Source organism: Pleurodeles waltl, chromosome 7 (genome assembly GCF_031143425.1).
Source record: "Pleurodeles waltl isolate 20211129_DDA chromosome 7, aPleWal1.hap1.20221129, whole genome shotgun sequence".
Lineage (NCBI taxonomy): Eukaryota > Metazoa > Chordata > Amphibia > Caudata > Salamandridae > Pleurodeles > Pleurodeles waltl.
Window position 1 is genome coordinate 100125723 of NC_090446.1, and position 20016 is coordinate 100145738.

General features: G+C 47.7%; 1 protein-coding gene across 2 annotated transcripts in view; it reads right to left on the minus strand.

Annotated features, from left to right (window-relative positions):
* Positions 1-20016, minus strand: part of LAMA5 (laminin subunit alpha 5) — a 467726-nt gene that overhangs the window by 212934 nt on the left and 234776 nt on the right. For both annotated transcript variants that reach the window (XM_069243153.1, XM_069243152.1), the window contains exons 39-40: positions 19868-19972; positions 19460-19543 (exon numbers count right to left, since the gene is read on the minus strand). In XM_069243153.1, the coding sequence (XP_069099254.1) occupies positions 19460-19543; positions 19868-19972 (189 nt within the window). The remainder of the gene's footprint in view (positions 1-19459; positions 19544-19867; positions 19973-20016) is intronic.

Sequence of the window (20016 nt, forward strand, 5' to 3'; positions counted from 1 at the left end):
ATTTACAAAGGTTTCCTAGTTGCAAGTCACAGAAGCAAACATCTGTGTAAGGAAATGCCTCCTTGGCATGGTTGCCCCCTGACTTTTTGCCTTTGCTGATGCTATGTTTACAATTGAAAGTGTGCTGAGGCCTGCTAACCAGGCCCCAGCACCAGTGTTCTTTCCCTAACCTGTACTTTTGTATCCACAATTGGCAGACCCTGGCATCCAGATAAGTCCCTTGTAACTGGTACTTCTAGTACCAAGGGCCCTGATGCCAAGGAAGGTCTCTAAGGGCTGCAGCATGTCTTATGCCACCCTGGAGACCTCTCACTCAGCACAGACACCCTGCTTGCCAGCTTGTGTGTGCTAGTGAGGACAAAACGAGTAAGTCGACATGGCACTCCCCTCAGGGTGCCATGCCAGCCTCTCACTGCCTATGCAGTATAGGTAAGACACCCCTCTAGCAGGCCTTACAGCCCTAAGGCAGGGTGCACTATACCATAGGTGAGGGTACCAGTGCATGAGCATGGTACCCCTACAGTGTCTAAATAAAACCTTAGACATTGTAAGTGCAGGGTAGCCATAAGAGTATATGGTCTGGGAGTCTGTCAAACACGAACTCCACAGCACCATAATGGCTACACTGAAAACTGGGAAGTTTGGTATCAAACTTCTCAGCACAATAAATGCACACTGATGCCAGTGTACATTTTATTGTAAAATACACCACAGAGGGCACCTTAGAGGTGCCCCCTGAAACTTAACCGACTATCTGTGTAGGCTGACTAGTTTTAGCAGCCTGCCACAAACCGAGACATGTTGCTGGCCCCATGGGGAGAGTGCCTTTGTCACTCTGAGGCCAGTAACAAAGCCTGCACTGGGTGGAGATGCTAACACCTCTCCCAGGCAGGAATTGTCACACCTGGCGGTGAGCCTCAAAGGCTCACCTCCTTTGTGCCAACCCAGCAGGACACTCCAGCTAGTGGAGTTGCCCGCCCCCTCCGGCCAGGCCCCACTTTTGGCGGCAAGGCCGGAGAAAATAATGAGAATAACAAGGAGGAGTCACTGGCCAGTCAGGACAGCCCCTAAGGTGTCCTGAGCTGAGGTGACTCTAACTTTTAGAAATCCTCCATCTTGCAGATGGAGGATTCCCCCAATAGGGTTAGGATTGTGACCCCCTCCCCTTGGGAGGAGGCACAAAGAGGGTGTACCCACCCTCAGGGCTAGTAGCCATTGGCTACTAACCCCCCAGACCTAAACACGCCCTTAAATTTAGTATTTAAGGGCTACCCTGAACCCTAGAAAATTAGATTCCTGCAACTACAAGAAGAAGGACTGCCCAGCTGAAAACCCCTGCAGCGGAAAACCAGAAGACGACAACTGCCTTGGCTCCAGAAACTCACCGGCCTGTCTCCTGCCTTCCAAAGATCCTGCTCCAGCGACGCCTTCCAAAGGGACCAGCGACCTCGACATCCTCTGAGGACTGCCCCTGCTTCGAAAAGACAAGAAACTCCCGAGGACAGCGGACCTGCTCCAAGAAAAGCTGCAACTTTGTTTCCAGCAGCTTTAAAGAACCCTGCAAGCTCCCCGCAAGAAGCGTGAGACTTGCAACACTGCACCCGGCGACCCCGACTCGGCTGGTGGCGATCCAACACCTCAGGAGGGACCCCAGGACTACTCTGATACTGTGAGTACCAAAACCTGTCCCCCCTGAGCCCCCACAGCGCCGCCTGCAGAGGGAATCCCGAGGCTTCCCCTGACCGCGACTCTTTGAACCTAAAGTCCCGACGCCTGGGAGAGACCCTGCACCCGCAGCCCCCAGGACCTGAAGGACCGGACTTTCACTGGAGGAGTGACCCCCAGGAGTCCCTCTCCCTCGCCCAAGTGGAGGTTTCCCCGAGGAATCCCCCCCTTGCCTGCCTGCAGCGCTGAAGAGATCCCGAGATCTCTCATAGACTAACATTGAAAACCCGACGCTTGTTTCTACACTGCACCCGGCCGCCCCCGCGCTGCTGAGGGTGAAATTTCTGTGTGGACTTGTGTCCCCCCCGGTGCCCTACAAAACCCCCCTGGTCTGCCCTCCGAAGACGCGGGTACTTACCTGCAAGCAGACCGGAACCGGGGCACCCCCTTCTCTCCATTCTAGCCTATGTGTTTTGGGCACCACTTTGAACTCTGCACCTGACCGGCCCTGAGCTGCTGGTGTGGTGACTTTGGGGTTGCTCTGAACCCCCAACGGTGGGCTACCTTGGACCAAGAACTGAACCCTGTAAGTGTCCTACTTACCTGGTAAAACTAACAAAAACTTACCTCCCCCAGGAACTGTGAAAATTGCACTAAGTGTCCACTTTTAAAACAGCTATTTGTCAATAACTTGAAAAGTATACATGCAATTTTGATGATTTGAAGTTCCTAAAGTACTTACCTGCAATACCTTTCGAATGAGATATTACATGTAGAATTTGAACCTGTGGTTCTTAAAATAAACTAAGAAAAGATATTTTTCTATATAAAAACCTATTGGCTGGATTTGTCTCTGAGTGTGTGTACCTCATTTATTGTCTGTGTATGTACAACAAATGCTTAACACTACTCCTTGGATAAGCCTACTGCTCGACCACACTACCACAAAATAGAGCATTAGTATTATCTATTTTTACCACTATTTTACCTCTAAGGGGAACCCTTGGACTCTGTGCATGCTATTCCTTACTTTGAAATAGCACATACAGAGCCAACTTCCTACATTGGTGGATCAGCGGTGGGGTACAAGACTTTGCATTTGCTGGACTACTCAGCCAATACCTGATCACACGACAAATTCCAAAATTGTCATTAGAAATTGATTTTTGCAATTTGAAAAGTTTTCTAAATTCTTAAAAGACCTGCTAGGGCCTTGTGTTAGATCCTGTTTAGCATTTCTTTTAGAGTTTAAAAGTTTGTAAAAGTTTGAATTAGATTCTAGAACCAGTTGTAGATTCTTAAAAAGTATTCCAACTTTTAGAAGCAAAATGTCTAGCACAGATGTGACTGTGGTGGAACTCGACACCACACCTTACCTCCATCTTAAGATGAGGGAGCTAAGGTCACTCTGTAAAATAAAGAAAATAACAATGGGCCCCAAACCTACCAAAATACAGCTCCAGGAGCTTTTGGCAGAGTTTGAAAAGGCCAACCCCTCTGAGGGTGGCAACTCAGAGGAAGAGGATAGTGACTTGGAGGACAATTCCCCCCTACCAGTCCTATCTAGGGAGAACAGGGTCCCTCAAACCCTGACTCCAAAAATAATAGTCAGAGATGCTGGTTCCCTCACAGGAGAGACCAACACCTCGGAAATCACTGAGGATAGCCCCAGTGAAGAGGACATCCAGTTAGCCAGGATGGCCAAAAGATTGGCTTTGGAAAGACAGATCCTAGCCATAGAGAGGGAAAGACAAGAGATGGGCCTAGGACCCATCAATGGTGGCAGCAACATAAATAGGGTCAGAGATTCTCCTGACATGTTGAAAATCCCTAAAGGGATTGTAACTAAATATGAAGATGGTGATGACATCACCAAATGGTTCACAGCTTTTGAGAGGGCTTGTGTAACCAGAAAAGTGAACAGATCTCACTGGGGTGCTCTCCTTTGGGAAATGTTCACAGGAAAGTGTAGGGATAGACTCCTCACACTCTCTGGACAAGATGCAGAATCTTATGACCTCATGAAGGGTACCCTGATTGAGGGCTTTGGATTCTCCACTGAGGAGTACAGGATTAGGTTCAGGGGGGCTCAAAAATCCTCGAGCCAGACCTGGGTTGACTTTGTTGACTACTCAGTGAAAACACTAGATGGTTGGATTCAAGGCAGTGGTGTAAGTAATTATGATGGGCTGTACAATCTATTTGTGAAAGAACACCTGTTAAGTAATTGTTTCAATGATAAACTGCATCAGCATCTGGTAGACCTAGGACCAATTTCTCCCCAAGAATTGGGAAAGAAGGCGGACCATTGGGTCAAGACAAGGGTGTCCAAGACTTCAACAGGGGGTGACCAAAAGAAAGGGGTCACAAAGACTCCCCAGGGGAAGGGTGATGAGACAACCAAAACTAAAAATAACAAAGAGTCTTCTACAGGCCCCCAAAAACCTGCACAGGAGGGTGGGCCCAGAGCCTCTTCACAAAACAATGGGTACAAGGGTAAAAACTTTGATCCCAAAAAGGCCTGGTGTCATAGCTGTAAACAGCATGGACACCAAACTGGAGACAAGGCCTGTCCCAAGAAAGGTTCCACTCCAAACTCCCATCCAGGTAACACTGGTATGGCTAGTCTCCAAGTGGGATCAACAGTGTGCCCAGAGCAAATCAGGGTCCACACTGAAGCTACTCTAGTTTCTGAGGGTGGGGTGGATTTAGCCACACTAGCTGTCTGGCCGCCTAACATGCAAAAATACAGACAGCAACTCTTAATTAATGGGACTAGAATAGAGGGCCTGAGGGATACAGGTGCCAGTGTCACCATGGTGACAGAGAAACTGGTTTCCCCTGGCCAATACCTGACTGGAAAAACTTACACAGTCACCAACGCTGACAATCAGAGAAAAGTACATCCCATGGCAATGGTTACTTTAGAATGGGGAGGGGTCAATGGCCTGAAACAGGTGGTGGTCTCCTCAAATATCCCAGTGGACTGTCTGCTTGGAAATGACCTGGAGTCCTCAGCATGGGCTGAGGTAGAACTAAAAACCCATGCAGCAATGCTGGGTATCCCTGAACTGGTGTGTGTGAAAACAAGAGCACAATGCAAGGCACAGGGTGAAAAAGTAGAGCTGGAGTCTGGAAAAATGGCCCAGCCTACCAAGAGAACAGGAAAGTCAGTTGGGAAACCAACTGCAACACAGCAAAAGAAAGGGAACCTCTCTTCTCAGGAAGAAGTTCTGCCCTCTGAGGGAACTGAGCCTTTGGAGCTTGAACCTTACCAGGTTGAGCTCTTAGGCCCAGGGGGACCCTCCAGGGAGGAGCTGTGTAAGGGACAAGAAACCTGTCCCTCTCTTGAAGGCCTTAGGCAGCAAGCTGCTGAAGAGTCCAAAGGCAAGAAAAATGGAACGCATAGGGTCTATTGGGAAGATGGACTCCTGTACACTGAGGCCAGAGACCCCAAACCTGGTGCCACTAGGAGAGTGGTAGTGCCTCAGCTGTTCAGAGAGTTCATCCTAACATTGGCCCATGACATTCCCCTTGCTGGACATTTGGGACAAACCAAGACGTGGGAGAGGTTAGTCAACCACTTCTACTGGCCCAATATGTCCAACATGGTTAAGGAGTTTTGCCTCTCCTGCCCCACCTGTCAAGCCAGTGGTAAGACAGGTGGACATCCAAAGGCCCCCCTCATTCCACTTCCAGTGGTGGGGGTTCCCTTTGAAAGAGTGGGTGTGGACATAGTTGGTCCACTGGAACCTCCCACAGCCTCAGGAAATATGTATATCCTGGTAGTAGTGGATCATGCTACCAGGTATCCTGAAGCTATTCCCCTTAGGTCGACTACTGCCCCTGCAGTAGCCAAGGCCCTCATTGGTATCTTTACCAGAGTGGGTTTCCCTAAGGAGGTGGTGTCTGACAGAGGTACCAACTTCATGTCAGCATACCTAAAGCACATGTGGAATGAGTGTGGAGTGACTTATAAATTCACTACACCATACCATCCACAAACTAATGGCTTGGTTGAGAGATTCAACAAGACATTAAAAGGCATGATCATGGGGCTCCCAGAAAAGCTCAAAAGGAGATGGGATGTCCTCTTGCCATGTCTGCTTTTCGCTTACAGAGAGGTGCCACAGAAGGGAGTAGGATTCTCACCCTTTGAACTTCTGTTTGGTCATCCTGTAAGGGGACCACTTGCCCTTGTTAAAGAAGGCTGGGAGAGACCTCTCCATGAGCCTAAACAGGACATAGTGGACTATGTACTTGGCCTTCGCTCTAGAATGGCAGAGTACATGGAAAAGGCAACCAAAAACCTTGAGGCCAGCCAACAGCTCCAGAAGTTTTGGTATGACCAAAAGGCTGCACTGGTTGAGTTCCAACCAGGGCAGAAAGTCTGGGTTCTGGAGCCTGTGGCTCCCAGGGCACTCCAGGACAAATGGAGTGGCCCTTACCCAGTACTAGAGAGGAAGAGTCAGGTCACCTACTTGGTGGACCTGGGCACAAGCAGGAGCCCCAAGAGGGTGATCCATGTAAACCGCCTTAAGCTCTTCCACGACAGGGCTGATGTCAATCTGTTGATGGTAACAGATGAGGATCAGGAGGCAGAGAGTGAACCTCTCCCTGATCTTCTGTCATCAGACCCAAAAGATGGTACAGTAGATGGAGTGATCTACTCAGACACCCTCTCTGGCCAACAGCAAGCTGATTGTGGGAGAGTCCTACAACAGTTTCCTGAACTCTTCTCCTTAACCCCTGGTCAGACACACCTGTGTACCCATGATGTGGACACAGGAGACAGCATGCCTGTCAAGAACAAAATCTTTAGACAGTCTGACCATGTTAAGGAAAGCATCAAGGTGGAAGTCCACAAGATGCTGGAATTGGGAGTAATTGAGCGCTCTGACAGCCCCTGGGCTAGCCCAGTGGTCTTAGTCCCCAAACCTCACACCAAAGATGGAAAGAAAGAGATGAGGTTTTGTGTGGACTACAGAGGGCTCAATTCTGTCACCAAGACAGATGCCCATCCAATTCCAAGAGCTGATGAGCTCATTGATAAATTAGGTGCTGCCAAATTTCTAAGTACCTTTGACTTGACAGCAGGGTACTGGCAAATAAAAATGGCACCTGGAGCAAAAGAAAAGACAGCATTCTCCACACCTGATGGGCATTATCAGTTTACTGTTATGCCCTTTGGTTTAAAGAATGCCCCTGCCACCTTCCAAAGGTTGGTGAATCAAGTCCTTGCTGGCTTGGAGTCCTTTAGCACAGCTTATCTTGATGATATTGCTGTCTTTAGCTCCACCTGGCAGGATCACCTGGTCCACCTGAGGAAGGTTTTGAAGGCTCTGCAATCTGCAGGCCTCTCTATCAAGGCATCCAAATGCCAGATAGGGCAGGGAACTGTGGTTTACTTGGGACACCTTGTAGGTGGAGGCCAAGTTCAGCCACTCCAACCCAAGATCCAGACTATTCTGGACTGGGTAGCTCCAAAAACCCAGACTCAAGTCAGGGCATTCCTTGGCTTGACTGGGTATTACAGGAGGTTTGTGAAGGGATATGGATCCATTGTGACAGCCCTCACTGAACTCACCTCCAAGAAAATGCCCAAGAAAGTGAACTGGACTGTGGAATGCCAACAGGCCTTTGACACCCTGAAACAAGCAATGTGCTCAGCACCAGTTCTAAAAGCTCCAGATTATTCTAAGCAGTTCATTGTGCAGACTGATGCCTCTGAACATGGGATAGGGGCAGTTTTGTCCCAAACCAATGATGATGGCCTTGACCAGCCTGTTGCTTTCATTAGCAGGAGGTTACTCCCCAGGGAGCAGCGTTGGAGTGCCATTGAGAGGGAGGCCTTTGCTGTGGTTTGGTCCCTGAAGAAGCTGAGACCATACCTCTTTGGGACTCACTTCCTAGTTCAAACTGACCACAGACCTCTCAAATGGCTGATGCAAATGAAAGGTGAAAATCCTAAACTGTTGAGGTGGTCCATCTCCCTACAGGGAATGGACTTTATAGTGGAACACAGACCTGGGACTGCCCATGCCAATGCAGATGGCCTTTCCAGGTTCTTCCACTTAGAAAATGAAGACTCTCTTGGGAAAGGTTAGTCTCATCCTCTTTCGTTTGGGGGGGGGTTGTGTAAGGAAATGCCTCCTTGGCATGGTTGCCCCCTGACTTTTTGCCTTTGCTGATGCTATGTTTACAATTGAAAGTGTGCTGAGGCCTGCTAACCAGGCCCCAGCACCAGTGTTCTTTCCCTAACCTGTACTTTTGTATCCACAATTGGCAGACCCTGGCATCCAGATAAGTCCCTTGTAACTGGTACTTCTAGTACCAAGGGCCCTGATGCCAAGGAAGGTCTCTAAGGGCTGCAGCATGTCTTATGCCACCCTGGAGACCTCTCACTCAGCACAGACACCCTGCTTGCCAGCTTGTGTGTGCTAGTGAGGACAAAACGAGTAAGTCGACATGGCACTCCCCTCAGGGTGCCATGCCAGCCTCTCACTGCCTATGCAGTATAGGTAAGACACCCCTCTAGCAGGCCTTACAGCCCTAAGGCAGGGTGCACTATACCATAGGTGAGGGTACCAGTGCATGAGCATGGTACCCCTACAGTGTCTAAATAAAACCTTAGACATTGTAAGTGCAGGGTAGCCATAAGAGTATATGGTCTGGGAGTCTGTCAAACACGAACTCCACAGCACCATAATGGCTACACTGAAAACTGGGAAGTTTGGTATCAAACTTCTCAGCACAATAAATGCACACTGATGCCAGTGTACATTTTATTGTAAAATACACCACAGAGGGCACCTTAGAGGTGCCCCCTGAAACTTAACCGACTATCTGTGTAGGCTGACTAGTTTTAGCAGCCTGCCACAAACCGAGACATGTTGCTGGCCCCATGGGGAGAGTGCCTTTGTCACTCTGAGGCCAGTAACAAAGCCTGCACTGGGTGGAGATGCTAACACCTCTCCCAGGCAGGAATTGTCACACCTGGCGGTGAGCCTCAAAGGCTCACCTCCTTTGTGCCAACCCAGCAGGACACTCCAGCTAGTGGAGTTGCCCGCCCCCTCCGGCCAGGCCCCACTTTTGGCGGCAAGGCCGGAGAAAATAATGAGAATAACAAGGAGGAGTCACTGGCCAGTCAGGACAGCCCCTAAGGTGTCCTGAGCTGAGGTGACTCTAACTTTTAGAAATCCTCCATCTTGCAGATGGAGGATTCCCCCAATAGGGTTAGGATTGTGACCCCCTCCCCTTGGGAGGAGGCACAAAGAGGGTGTACCCACCCTCAGGGCTAGTAGCCATTGGCTACTAACCCCCCAGACCTAAACACGCCCTTAAATTTAGTATTTAAGGGCTACCCTGAACCCTAGAAAATTAGATTCCTGCAACTACAAGAAGAAGGACTGCCCAGCTGAAAACCCCTGCAGCGGAAAACCAGAAGACGACAACTGCCTTGGCTCCAGAAACTCACCGGCCTGTCTCCTGCCTTCCAAAGATCCTGCTCCAGCGACGCCTTCCAAAGGGACCAGCGACCTCGACATCCTCTGAGGACTGCCCCTGCTTCGAAAAGACAAGAAACTCCCGAGGACAGCGGACCTGCTCCAAGAAAAGCTGCAACTTTGTTTCCAGCAGCTTTAAAGAACCCTGCAAGCTCCCCGCAAGAAGCGTGAGACTTGCAACACTGCACCCGGCGACCCCGACTCGGCTGGTGGCGATCCAACACCTCAGGAGGGACCCCAGGACTACTCTGATACTGTGAGTACCAAAACCTGTCCCCCCTGAGCCCCCACAGCGCCGCCTGCAGAGGGAATCCCGAGGCTTCCCCTGACCGCGACTCTTTGAACCTAAAGTCCCGACGCCTGGGAGAGACCCTGCACCCGCAGCCCCCAGGACCTGAAGGACCGGACTTTCACTGGAGGAGTGACCCCCAGGAGTCCCTCTCCCTCGCCCAAGTGGAGGTTTCCCCGAGGAATCCCCCCCTTGCCTGCCTGCAGCGCTGAAGAGATCCCGAGATCTCTCATAGACTAACATTGAAAACCCGACGCTTGTTTCTACACTGCACCCGGCCGCCCCCGCGCTGCTGAGGGTGAAATTTCTGTGTGGACTTGTGTCCCCCCCGGTGCCCTACAAAACCCCCCTGGTCTGCCCTCCGAAGACGCGGGTACTTACCTGCAAGCAGACCGGAACCGGGGCACCCCCTTCTCTCCATTCTAGCCTATGTGTTTTGGGCACCACTTTGAACTCTGCACCTGACCGGCCCTGAGCTGCTGGTGTGGTGACTTTGGGGTTGCTCTGAACCCCCAACGGTGGGCTACCTTGGACCAAGAACTGAACCCTGTAAGTGTCCTACTTACCTGGTAAAACTAACAAAAACTTACCTCCCCCAGGAACTGTGAAAATTGCACTAAGTGTCCACTTTTAAAACAGCTATTTGTCAATAACTTGAAAAGTATACATGCAATTTTGATGATTTGAAGTTCCTAAAGTACTTACCTGCAATACCTTTCGAATGAGATATTACATGTAGAATTTGAACCTGTGGTTCTTAAAATAAACTAAGAAAAGATATTTTTCTATATAAAAACCTATTGGCTGGATTTGTCTCTGAGTGTGTGTACCTCATTTATTGTCTGTGTATGTACAACAAATGCTTAACACTACTCCTTGGATAAGCCTACTGCTCGACCACACTACCACAAAATAGAGCATTAGTATTATCTATTTTTACCACTATTTTACCTCTAAGGGGAACCCTTGGACTCTGTGCATGCTATTCCTTACTTTGAAATAGCACATACAGAGCCAACTTCCTACAATCTGGTTTTAGAGCGCCAAGCACAATCTGGTTTTAGGTGCAATGGAGGACTTGCCGCTCAGTTGTGATTGGGCCGTTGTCATGTTGAAGTCCGCACAGGGACACTGGCCTTAATCCTTTATGCAAACAAACGTGAACAAAAGAGGTGATCTCCAACAGTTTACCTCCCGCCTCAAAAATGTGTTTCCAAACTTAATGAGGAGTGATCTCCTTAAATGTTTTCTTTGATCAAAGCCAGGTCCTCAACATCTTAAACATGTCCAGCATAATCTCTTAAATTCGAGACAAAGATTAGCTCCACCCCTTGTAGAAAACAATTGCTCAGCTCCTTGTCTGCTGATTAAATGGATTCCACCAACGGAACTGGCTGGTAGATAAAGGGGTTGATTTATACATTAGCGGATAAGGTACTTTGTCACAAATGTTACTGGGTACACTGTCCACCAAAGTGACAGTTCGCTGGACCTTTTTAGGACAATGATGACTACCAACTTTCCATCAAAGGAGCTCCTATTGGCTTTGCCGGAGGACGCTTTCTATCAATGGCCCGATGGAGGAGGGTCAGTGGTGATCTTTAAACTTGGCAGTCAGTACACTGTCAGGGTAGTGAGCATAATGCCCTCTCCATCATGAAGGATGGAATACTAACTGAGAAACTCTAGATCTGGCTTTAAATTACTTATCTTAAGTCTTTCTGGTGGAAACTATTTCACCACACAGTCTTTATGCTGTGAATCTCCCCAAGTGGCAGACTGGATGTGGAAAACTTCTGCAAATGTGCCTGTGCGCCAGGAGGTGACACATACAGCTTCCATCGTGACTCCATTCAGGCTACAAAAAGGACTATCCAGGGCCACGAATAGGCGTGACGGGGACTTACACCTGGAGGTCCGTCAGGACCAAGAGAACAAAATGACACTGACTGTGGTCACGAGGCCCACACTATCACCAGGTTGTACTGTGGACATTCAAGCCCAGCAAGAAGCACAAGACGGGTAAAAGGTACTCAGAACTTTATTCCAAGCATCTGCCATATTTGCTTCTTCACCACTACTTTATGCGGGAGCGCACTGCTTTATGGCCTATGCAGTACGTGATCTACAGCTACACAAGCTACAGAAAAAAAAAAATCAAAAGAAGTATATCAAAGTGCTTAGCCTGCAACAGATCGATGAGTCAGTCATTGCACCAAGCCACAAATTTTGCCCAATGTCCATAGTAAAAAAAAATTAAAAAAACTTTGTGGACTGGTGGGGCACTGCTAAGTTTCTGTCCATAACCTCTATGGGTAGGTTAAAACAACTATCTCCATGCAGTGAGGTGTACATTGTGGGGATTCGAATGAAAAACACGGCCTTTCTGCTGGGACAGACGATCCTCCACAGGCACAGATGGAGTGGAGGGCAAATATTCAGCTCACTCTCCTACCTTCCACTCTGAGCCTATCAGGATGACCTTAACCTGGTTTATCTAAATCACTTTAGGAACTTGCGGAAGTTGCTTTGAAGTGGCAACATGTACAGGAGTCCCACAGAAGACAATGAATCTCCCAGTATGCCTTCAGGTGGAAACTCTAGTTTGCAAAAGGATCATCAGTGAGTTCTCAGTGGTAGTGAAAAGACCTACCCAAAGTACACCCCACTGAGTGAAAATGTTTTGAACTTCCTCAGGGATCAGATGCCACGCATGGTCAGCTATACAGTGTCTGCATAGGTAGAGGGTTGACAATTGGTAATATATCCTGAAGATCCAGCCAGAGCCACAGTCTCAGAGCTTCTTGCCACAGCACCTACAACCTCATACCACCCTGCTTGTTGCAGTACCGCTTGGCAGTCAAGTTGTTCATCAAAACTTGCACAGGACTGCCCTTAATGGAAGGTGAAACACCCCGAGAGCTAAGCGATGAAACCTTGTGAACCATCCGGACCAGAGCCCAGGATGAGCCCGTAACATCAGCACTGTATCCTGAATGTCACTGCGGGGTGGGAAGGCTTTGAATGCCACGGTGTCCAACACTGCCCCTCTGGGGAGAATGGTCTACTCTGACCTGAGGTAAGATTCTGACTCATTGACACAAGTGCACAAAGGGCTGAAGGGGTTACAGCATCCGGTGTGTCATGAACAGTATGAGCGATTCTCTATTTGATTCTCCTAAATCACTGTCCTAATGCGCTCTCTCTTGGAAGACGTGTGAGCTAAAGAAGTAAAATTAAATGACGAATTAGGCGGGGAGCAAACAGTGTGGCTGAGATGGCTGTCACCTGAAAGAGTCAAGATGTTGCCCTACCAGCTTGGGCTTTTGAAGTTCTCATAACGTGATGGTGTTTTACCAATTGCAACTTTTTTTTTTACACTTATTTCCCTTGCTGATGAGGGTTAATTCCCCCAAAACGACATACTGAGCTGAAGCGATGCCCTTCCAAGCTGCCTACAATCTGCAATGATCACTGAGCTCCAGCATTAAGCCACTATATAGCACGATTATGCGCACCATGTGTGTACAGAAAGATTCATGCAGCTACATTTTTACTGGCAGCAAGCATAAAGAATTAGAACGATCTAAAAGAGTTACATGAAATTACTTTTATATGGATTGTGCTACTAGACAAACAAGGATTTGAAAAGTCTCAACCAGAAGAACTCTGACCTTCACTTGAGGCCCAGGACGGCGCCTCGCACTGGAGAGCACTTCATGATGGAATGCTTTATGCTTATCACCAAGAGGTGTCTGAAACCACCAACCCTTCTGAAGTGTCCGGAGATCACAGATTGACAGCACCTAGTGGCATCCACTTCATGCCACACTTCAGCTCTGGGCCGAGCCCTTGAACTTTCAAGAGTGCTCTTGTCTGATGGCCGGCACTTCTCGAAGGTCCGCCAGTGGCAATGAGATAACGTACGTATGGGAATGCCTCTTTGTATGGCTGCCCTCGAGTTTTTGAACTAATGCTGCTGTTTTTTTTTTTACTCGGAGTGCACTGAGGCCTTCTAACCAGACCTCAGTGCCCTGATCCTAAAGTCAATGTCAAATTGGCTGTACCCAATTAGAAATGGCTAAATTACCTGTAAGCCCCCAGTAAATGCTACCTGGTACTCAGGACATGTAAGTTAGAGGGGTACCCCAGGGCTTGCAGCACTGATAGTGCCACCCTGGTGGTCCCCCAAATAAAGCAACTCTCCCAGTCCGCCACTGTAGACTGATAAGGTCATGCACTGCTAGCTCAACCACTGAAAGCAATGGTAAAGCCACCATTTCCCCTGGACATGTGTTTAAATGACCCCTCTGGAAGGCCTATCGAGCCCTAAAGGCAGGGTGCAATGAACAACACAGACAGGACATGTGCTTTACCCTTCCTGGCAGTAAAACGTGCAAAACTTAACATTTTACTGTGGAAAGACTTAGTCACCCATTTGGAAAGTGAAGGGTTACATGCTGACCCCTCAGTTGTGCTAACTCCTGAACGTGCAACAAACGCAGACAGTCCAAGGTATCAAACAGTTCATTACATTAAGCATGACTTGTACTTCAAGTTGAAATTAATTGACTTGTTGCAGTGTGCAGCTTTAGCAAAGCTGCCACTGTGTTGCCTTTAAATGTCCTGTGTCGTCCGGGGCACACATGGAGCCTGCTCTATGGGGCAGCTTTCTGCCCTGCTAGAGGGACGTGCTAACGACTCTGAGGAAGGAGAACAAAGAGCAATTACAGACCAAGGAGCAGTCACCTTCAAAGGTAAATCCACCTTTAAAGAGCAGATGTGGGACAACAAGGGGGAGGGCCGCCCCATTGTTGAGGTAGACAGGCTGGCGCAGAGAGGGGAGACCATTTGCCACATCGGTCTCCCGAGGAGCATGTAGCCCTGAGGTAGCCACACTCCGTGGGTGGGCTAGTGAGGTCTGTCAACCAGGAGAGGAGTCTCACCAACTTGGGAATGGGCAGAAAGTTGCATCCTGGGATAGCCATATTCCATATTCCACAGGAAGTGGTCTCCAGATGGGAGGGAACCTGGTAGCTCACTGGCTACCAACTGCATCCTGCCCTAAGGGCACTTTCCGAGCATGAATGGGGGCACCCCTGGCACCCAGACCTCAGTTTTCAACCGACTCGGAAGAAGGAACACAGAAGGACTGTCCTGCTGCACCAACGGATCAGCAAAGAGAGGCTGCACCGGAAAGAACTGCACCTGCCATGTCCTGCTCGAGGAGAAGCTGTCTCCAGAGCCCAGTTAAGCCCAGAGAACTTCAAGGGCCAGTTGAGTGGCCTCCTGTTTGCAGTACAGGGACACAAAGCCTGCTAGGGCAAGTTGGTAGCACAAGGTTTTTAAGCTGCTTCCACCTCTGCTGTGTAGCACCAAGGAACAAGACCTGATGCACAGAGTTGCACCTGAGATCGCTAAATCCGCAGTGCTGTCAGAGAGTTGCTGGATCCCTCGGAAGGCAAGTTATCAACTCAGGAAGGATTAGTGTGAGACAGCAACAGAGACTGGCAGCCCAGTGGCAACTGTACTTCAGCCAGACTGGAGAGGACATCGTGGGACATATACCCTGCAACAATCTGTTTTTTAAGACAATTTCCTGAGACGTAGTGGTTCTGATAAAGTTATGCTACTGTAGAATTAGTGCAGCCCCCATCCACTCCCTCCCCCAGCAACCTCCAACCTATATGCCTCTTGAAGTACTGTTGGTCTCTCTTTTTGCCTTTAACCGGGGTATGCACAGAATGCTGCCTTCAGACACATTTGTGCTATGCAAACACATGTAACACACCGTCAAATCTAGGCAGGACACAGAATATGCCAAATAGGAAATTGTTCATGATTGGCACATGGAATAAATACCTCATGAAAGGTGGCTGGTGCAATTAACACTACAGGGGGTCTCCTACACTGGAGGACCACTTAAACCACTCAGTGGACCAAGGACATGAAGGTCATACTTTCATTGTGACAATCTGGGTTGTCAGAACAGGGCACTCTTTTAAATGGGCTGGTTTACTGAGAGTGGTTGACCCTTTTAATCTCTGTGCTGGGCCACCTCTACTGCTCTGCACTGGATGCTAAAAGCATCTTCAGTGTGCAACAGGGATTCATAGCAGGATCTTGGTGGCTGCTTTTCAATGTAATCATCACTAAACATTACACTCGTCTACGGTCATTAACCAATATGATTTGTCTCTAAACAAAATGAAATACAATGTCATCAGGTCACTTTGACTCTTGTCAACATGTACAGAACCATAAAAACTACCTGCATTCGGAAAATTATACCCCTCAAAGAGTAATACAGCACTATACAAATACATGTAATATGTTATTCCAGATCATTGTGATTTGAGACTCTCTTAAGTCAGGAACATCACTCACAGTTACCACATCACTTTAGACATCAGCTACCCATTCATAAGTACCCTAAAACTATGCCGAGGAACCCTACAGCCTCACCATCTAAACTCGAATTGTGCCAACTTCTCGCCGGAGTAAATAACACATGGTACCATTTGTAGTTACCAGATATTTTCTCGTTTGAAGAGCCTGGTGATACTTCTTAAGCAAAAAGGCCCAACAGAGAGCTGTATTCTAATTCAAGTAATATTATACTTTTTTCCAAAAAAAAAAAACATATTTTTATTGGGTACAATAGTTTCGTCACAGGACTACAATTACCATTGTCATTCTCAGATACATAAACAGGTACATCTAGCATATTTATTGGGCGCCCGCCCCATGGAGTTACAATTTCAACAAGGCGATTCTCTATCAGTTCGACGAACATTACATACCGTGTTACTTTGGGTGTCAGACTCTGTTGTCATCATGAGGGGGCAGGACATGGGCTACCTCTATATATATTCCACCTGCTCCAAATCTTCTCCCACTTACCAGGGCAGTCTCTGCCCTCATACACCACCTTTTCTGCCACCATACACTGGTCCATGATCCGCTTCCATTCGCTGAGAAGCAGTGCAGACTGCACGCCCCATGCACGGGCTATGGTAGGTTTCATGATCATCAATCCTAGAGTAACCCAGATCTGCTCCATGCGGCCGAGGTCTGTGGCCTCCCACACATTTGATAGGCACTACTTCGGTGAGGGGGACAAGTCTCCATCACAGATTCTGTCAATACAAGCCACCACTGCTCTCCAGAATTGGATTATTAGGCATTCCCATATAATATGAAAAAGGTACCCTCTTGCCCACATTGCCGACCGCTGGGCTGTTCAGGTCACTTACCCACTTTGACCAGGGTGTTACAGGAGAGGTGTGCTCTGTGCAATATTCTGAGTTGAACTAATTAAAATATTGTGCGGACTGCTACCTCTCTATGGGAGGCAAGCGCTTTTGACCAGTCCTCATCTGTCAGGTCGACTTCCCAGTGACTACGCAAGGAGACGAGAATATCAGGAGTTTTGTTTATTAGTTTCCTAGGGAGTAGGGAAATTCGTCTTTTGGCTCTTAAGGTTGTCTAACAGCCTGTCTTCCAGTGGTTATAACTCGAGAAGATTCTACCCCTTGGGAATCGCCACCAGGAGTGTATGTCGGACTTGTAAGTATCGAAAAGTCTCTGCTGTGGCAAGATCACAATCACTCTGCAAGTTGGAAAATGAGAGTATAGTGGCATGCAACCATGGATCTCCTATCATGGAGATGCCAATAAGATTGCATTTATTGAAGCCTGGCCTCATCCTCAAGTTGCCCAGTTTTTCAGAGTCCCATGTGGTGTGGCCTGTGTGAGTCTACCACCCCAGCCCAGTGCTGTATGACCGACCTGAATCATGAGAGCTGTTGGTCCAGTGAGTGGTATTTTGGGGGAGGGTACAGTGCACATAGTTAGCTGCCCGGTCATAGGGTATAGTGGTCCATGCAGTACAGTTGTTCCATTGTGGGTTGATGTACCCAGTGATTGATGACCACTAATTGTGAAGCCCAATAATATTTCTGGATGTCCGGTATCATACCAGTCTTATGTCAGTTTGTTGTAGTCTATACGTGGGGCTCCCCCGTCCCACAACAAGGCTATAACCTTGCTCTATATAGTTTGAAAATAGGTTGCAGGGACTGGAAATTGTGTGTTTAAATAACAATATACTTCATAATCACACAGAAATCCACACACAACTCATTAAAGGGAATATTAGCAATATTAGCAAGTAGAGCCGCAGTCTAATATTTTAATGTTTGTCCAAAGTGCAACTTTGTCACCCAAGAGAAAAACCGAAGGAGTGATCTTCAGAGAGCAAAACAATGTCTGCCTCCCTCCATGATGTTTCATGGATGTTTTATGGAATCTAATGCGGACATTCCGAACTGATGTACTTTACCAGAGTCTTAATATCCTCTCTCAATAAACTGCTTGTGGAGGCTGTCTATTTGCGCATTTTCTGCATAAGCTGTCCAAGAGGATCTAAACATCTTTTAAGTGTTATGGAGTTTGTTCTCAGTGTCAACGACAGGACGAAAATGTCCTTCACAAAGTGGTCATTGGTAATTAAACCTTCTGCTTGTCATCTGTATTCAATAATGGTAACTGATCAACCATAGTAAAGTACGTGGGTCATTTATTAGCATATATCAGGAATCATCACTAATTTTAACATGTAAAGCAGCATCTGGTTCACACCATATACATGTTGGAAGTCCTGGCTGAGGCAAAGATTAGTAAAATTCATTTGCATCCACTATTAAACAAAGTGGTTTGCCTTTGCTACAAGAGGAAAGATATTTAATGTCCCATTCATACACAAATGGTATGGCTTTAGATGATGCTGCTGGAGCACTGTGGGTCTGCAGTTGGCTTCGACATGAGCCATGCATACTCCGATTGTGATCAACGCCCAAAAGAGCTTCATTTACATGTCTTCCGACACAAATCACTATATAGCACAATAATTCACATCCTTAGACTCTAGAACGGGTTCACACTGCAAAAGTCAAAATATTGCTCCCCAGAACAACTTGTCGTTTTATGACTGAAAATGCATTTCGGGTGCCCATCTAAATGCTGAAATACAATGATGCAATGGTGCAATGACAAAAGAAATAGGTAAAGATGTGCACGCACTGTTGAGCTCAGCATCTACTGAGGTGAGAGGGGAAAAATTATAGGAGGAATATGGTGGGCATCCTACGAGTTTCACGTTGGTTGGTTTTGGCACTACCTATGCAGGAGTTAAGGAAGTTAGCAATTACTTTTACTTACTCTCCTTTGTTTGGGTGACCTATGTGGTGCTGTGGTCAGGGGTGGGAGACTACATAAAAGTAGGATTAAGATCCTTAATAAATGAGCAGATGTTGCTGGTGTGTTGCATCCAGGAGGTTACGTCTTAATGGAAGTGAAACAACATGAACATTAGTTCACCAAAATGTCAAGTATAGGAAGTGCCATCACGTGCTCAGACACTCGAAGACAGAGGGTTGAGCCCCTGTCCTGGTTCTAGGCTCTTAATAGACTCCTATTTACTACAGATGAGGAGGGGAAGGGCAAGGACTAAGAATGACAGAAACTAAACCTAGCTCCAAATGTCAGGCTTGCCGTCTGTTACTGATGCTACCTTCATGACCCGAGACAAGGAGTACAGAGGGCACAACCAGTGGTACCAAAGAGCAAGTCTACAGTAGCAGGTACAACCTCTGGCTTCTACTAAAGAACGTTCAAGGTGTGTGGATTGAGTCGGGCAGAGATTCTGTTGCCACGAGGAGAAGCTCGCATCATCAAGTGGCAGGAAGTGGAGTGTAAGCTTTGAAGCAGTGACTGGCTCAGGGGCAAGGCGCCCGTTCTGGGCTTGAAGAAGGATTGCAGTATGTAATGAGTGTTCTGTTCAACCAGAATTGTACCAGATAGGCAGACTAGAGGACAGGTAAAGGGAACCTTCAGTATTGTGCAAACTGGAAAACGTTGATGGGCATATAGTATTTGCAGTGGTACCTTTGGACAGGCAACATTTATATACCACCAAACAACATTTTCTGCAACTCACCTCTACCAGTTGGATCTGTCCCTCATGGTGGGCTCCCGGCAGTGGATAAGTCTGCTCTCTAAAGGCGATGCTCATCTGATTTCCCTAAAGATGAAACACAGGTTTCTTATGAAGGGTAAGAAACAAGGCACCTAATGACCACCTCCACGCATGCCCCCAAATAGAATTTAGGCAAGGGTGCCAAAAAAATCAAGCTACACACTGTTTAGTGTTAAATCCCAGAACTGAGGACTCATTTAAGCCACCTATACAAACACCTAAGGCTAAGAGATCAGCCCTCCAATTGAGTGGCCTCATCTGCTCTGCAGGCACCTACGTAAACAGCTATGTAAAAAAAAAAAAAATCTAATTTAAAGCCACTCCTCTTTTTGCACAACTGAGGACTCTTGCTGCCTTGGTGGCGCATACCTTCAGGATGACATCTGGCCGTGGTGTCACGGGGATGAACACTGCATCGCCACGGATGGCTTTGGAGTATAGCTGGTAGCGTAGATAACCACCGTATGAAGAAACCTTGGAGAAAGTCAAATAAAAAGCTATTAGTACACCTGCACTGA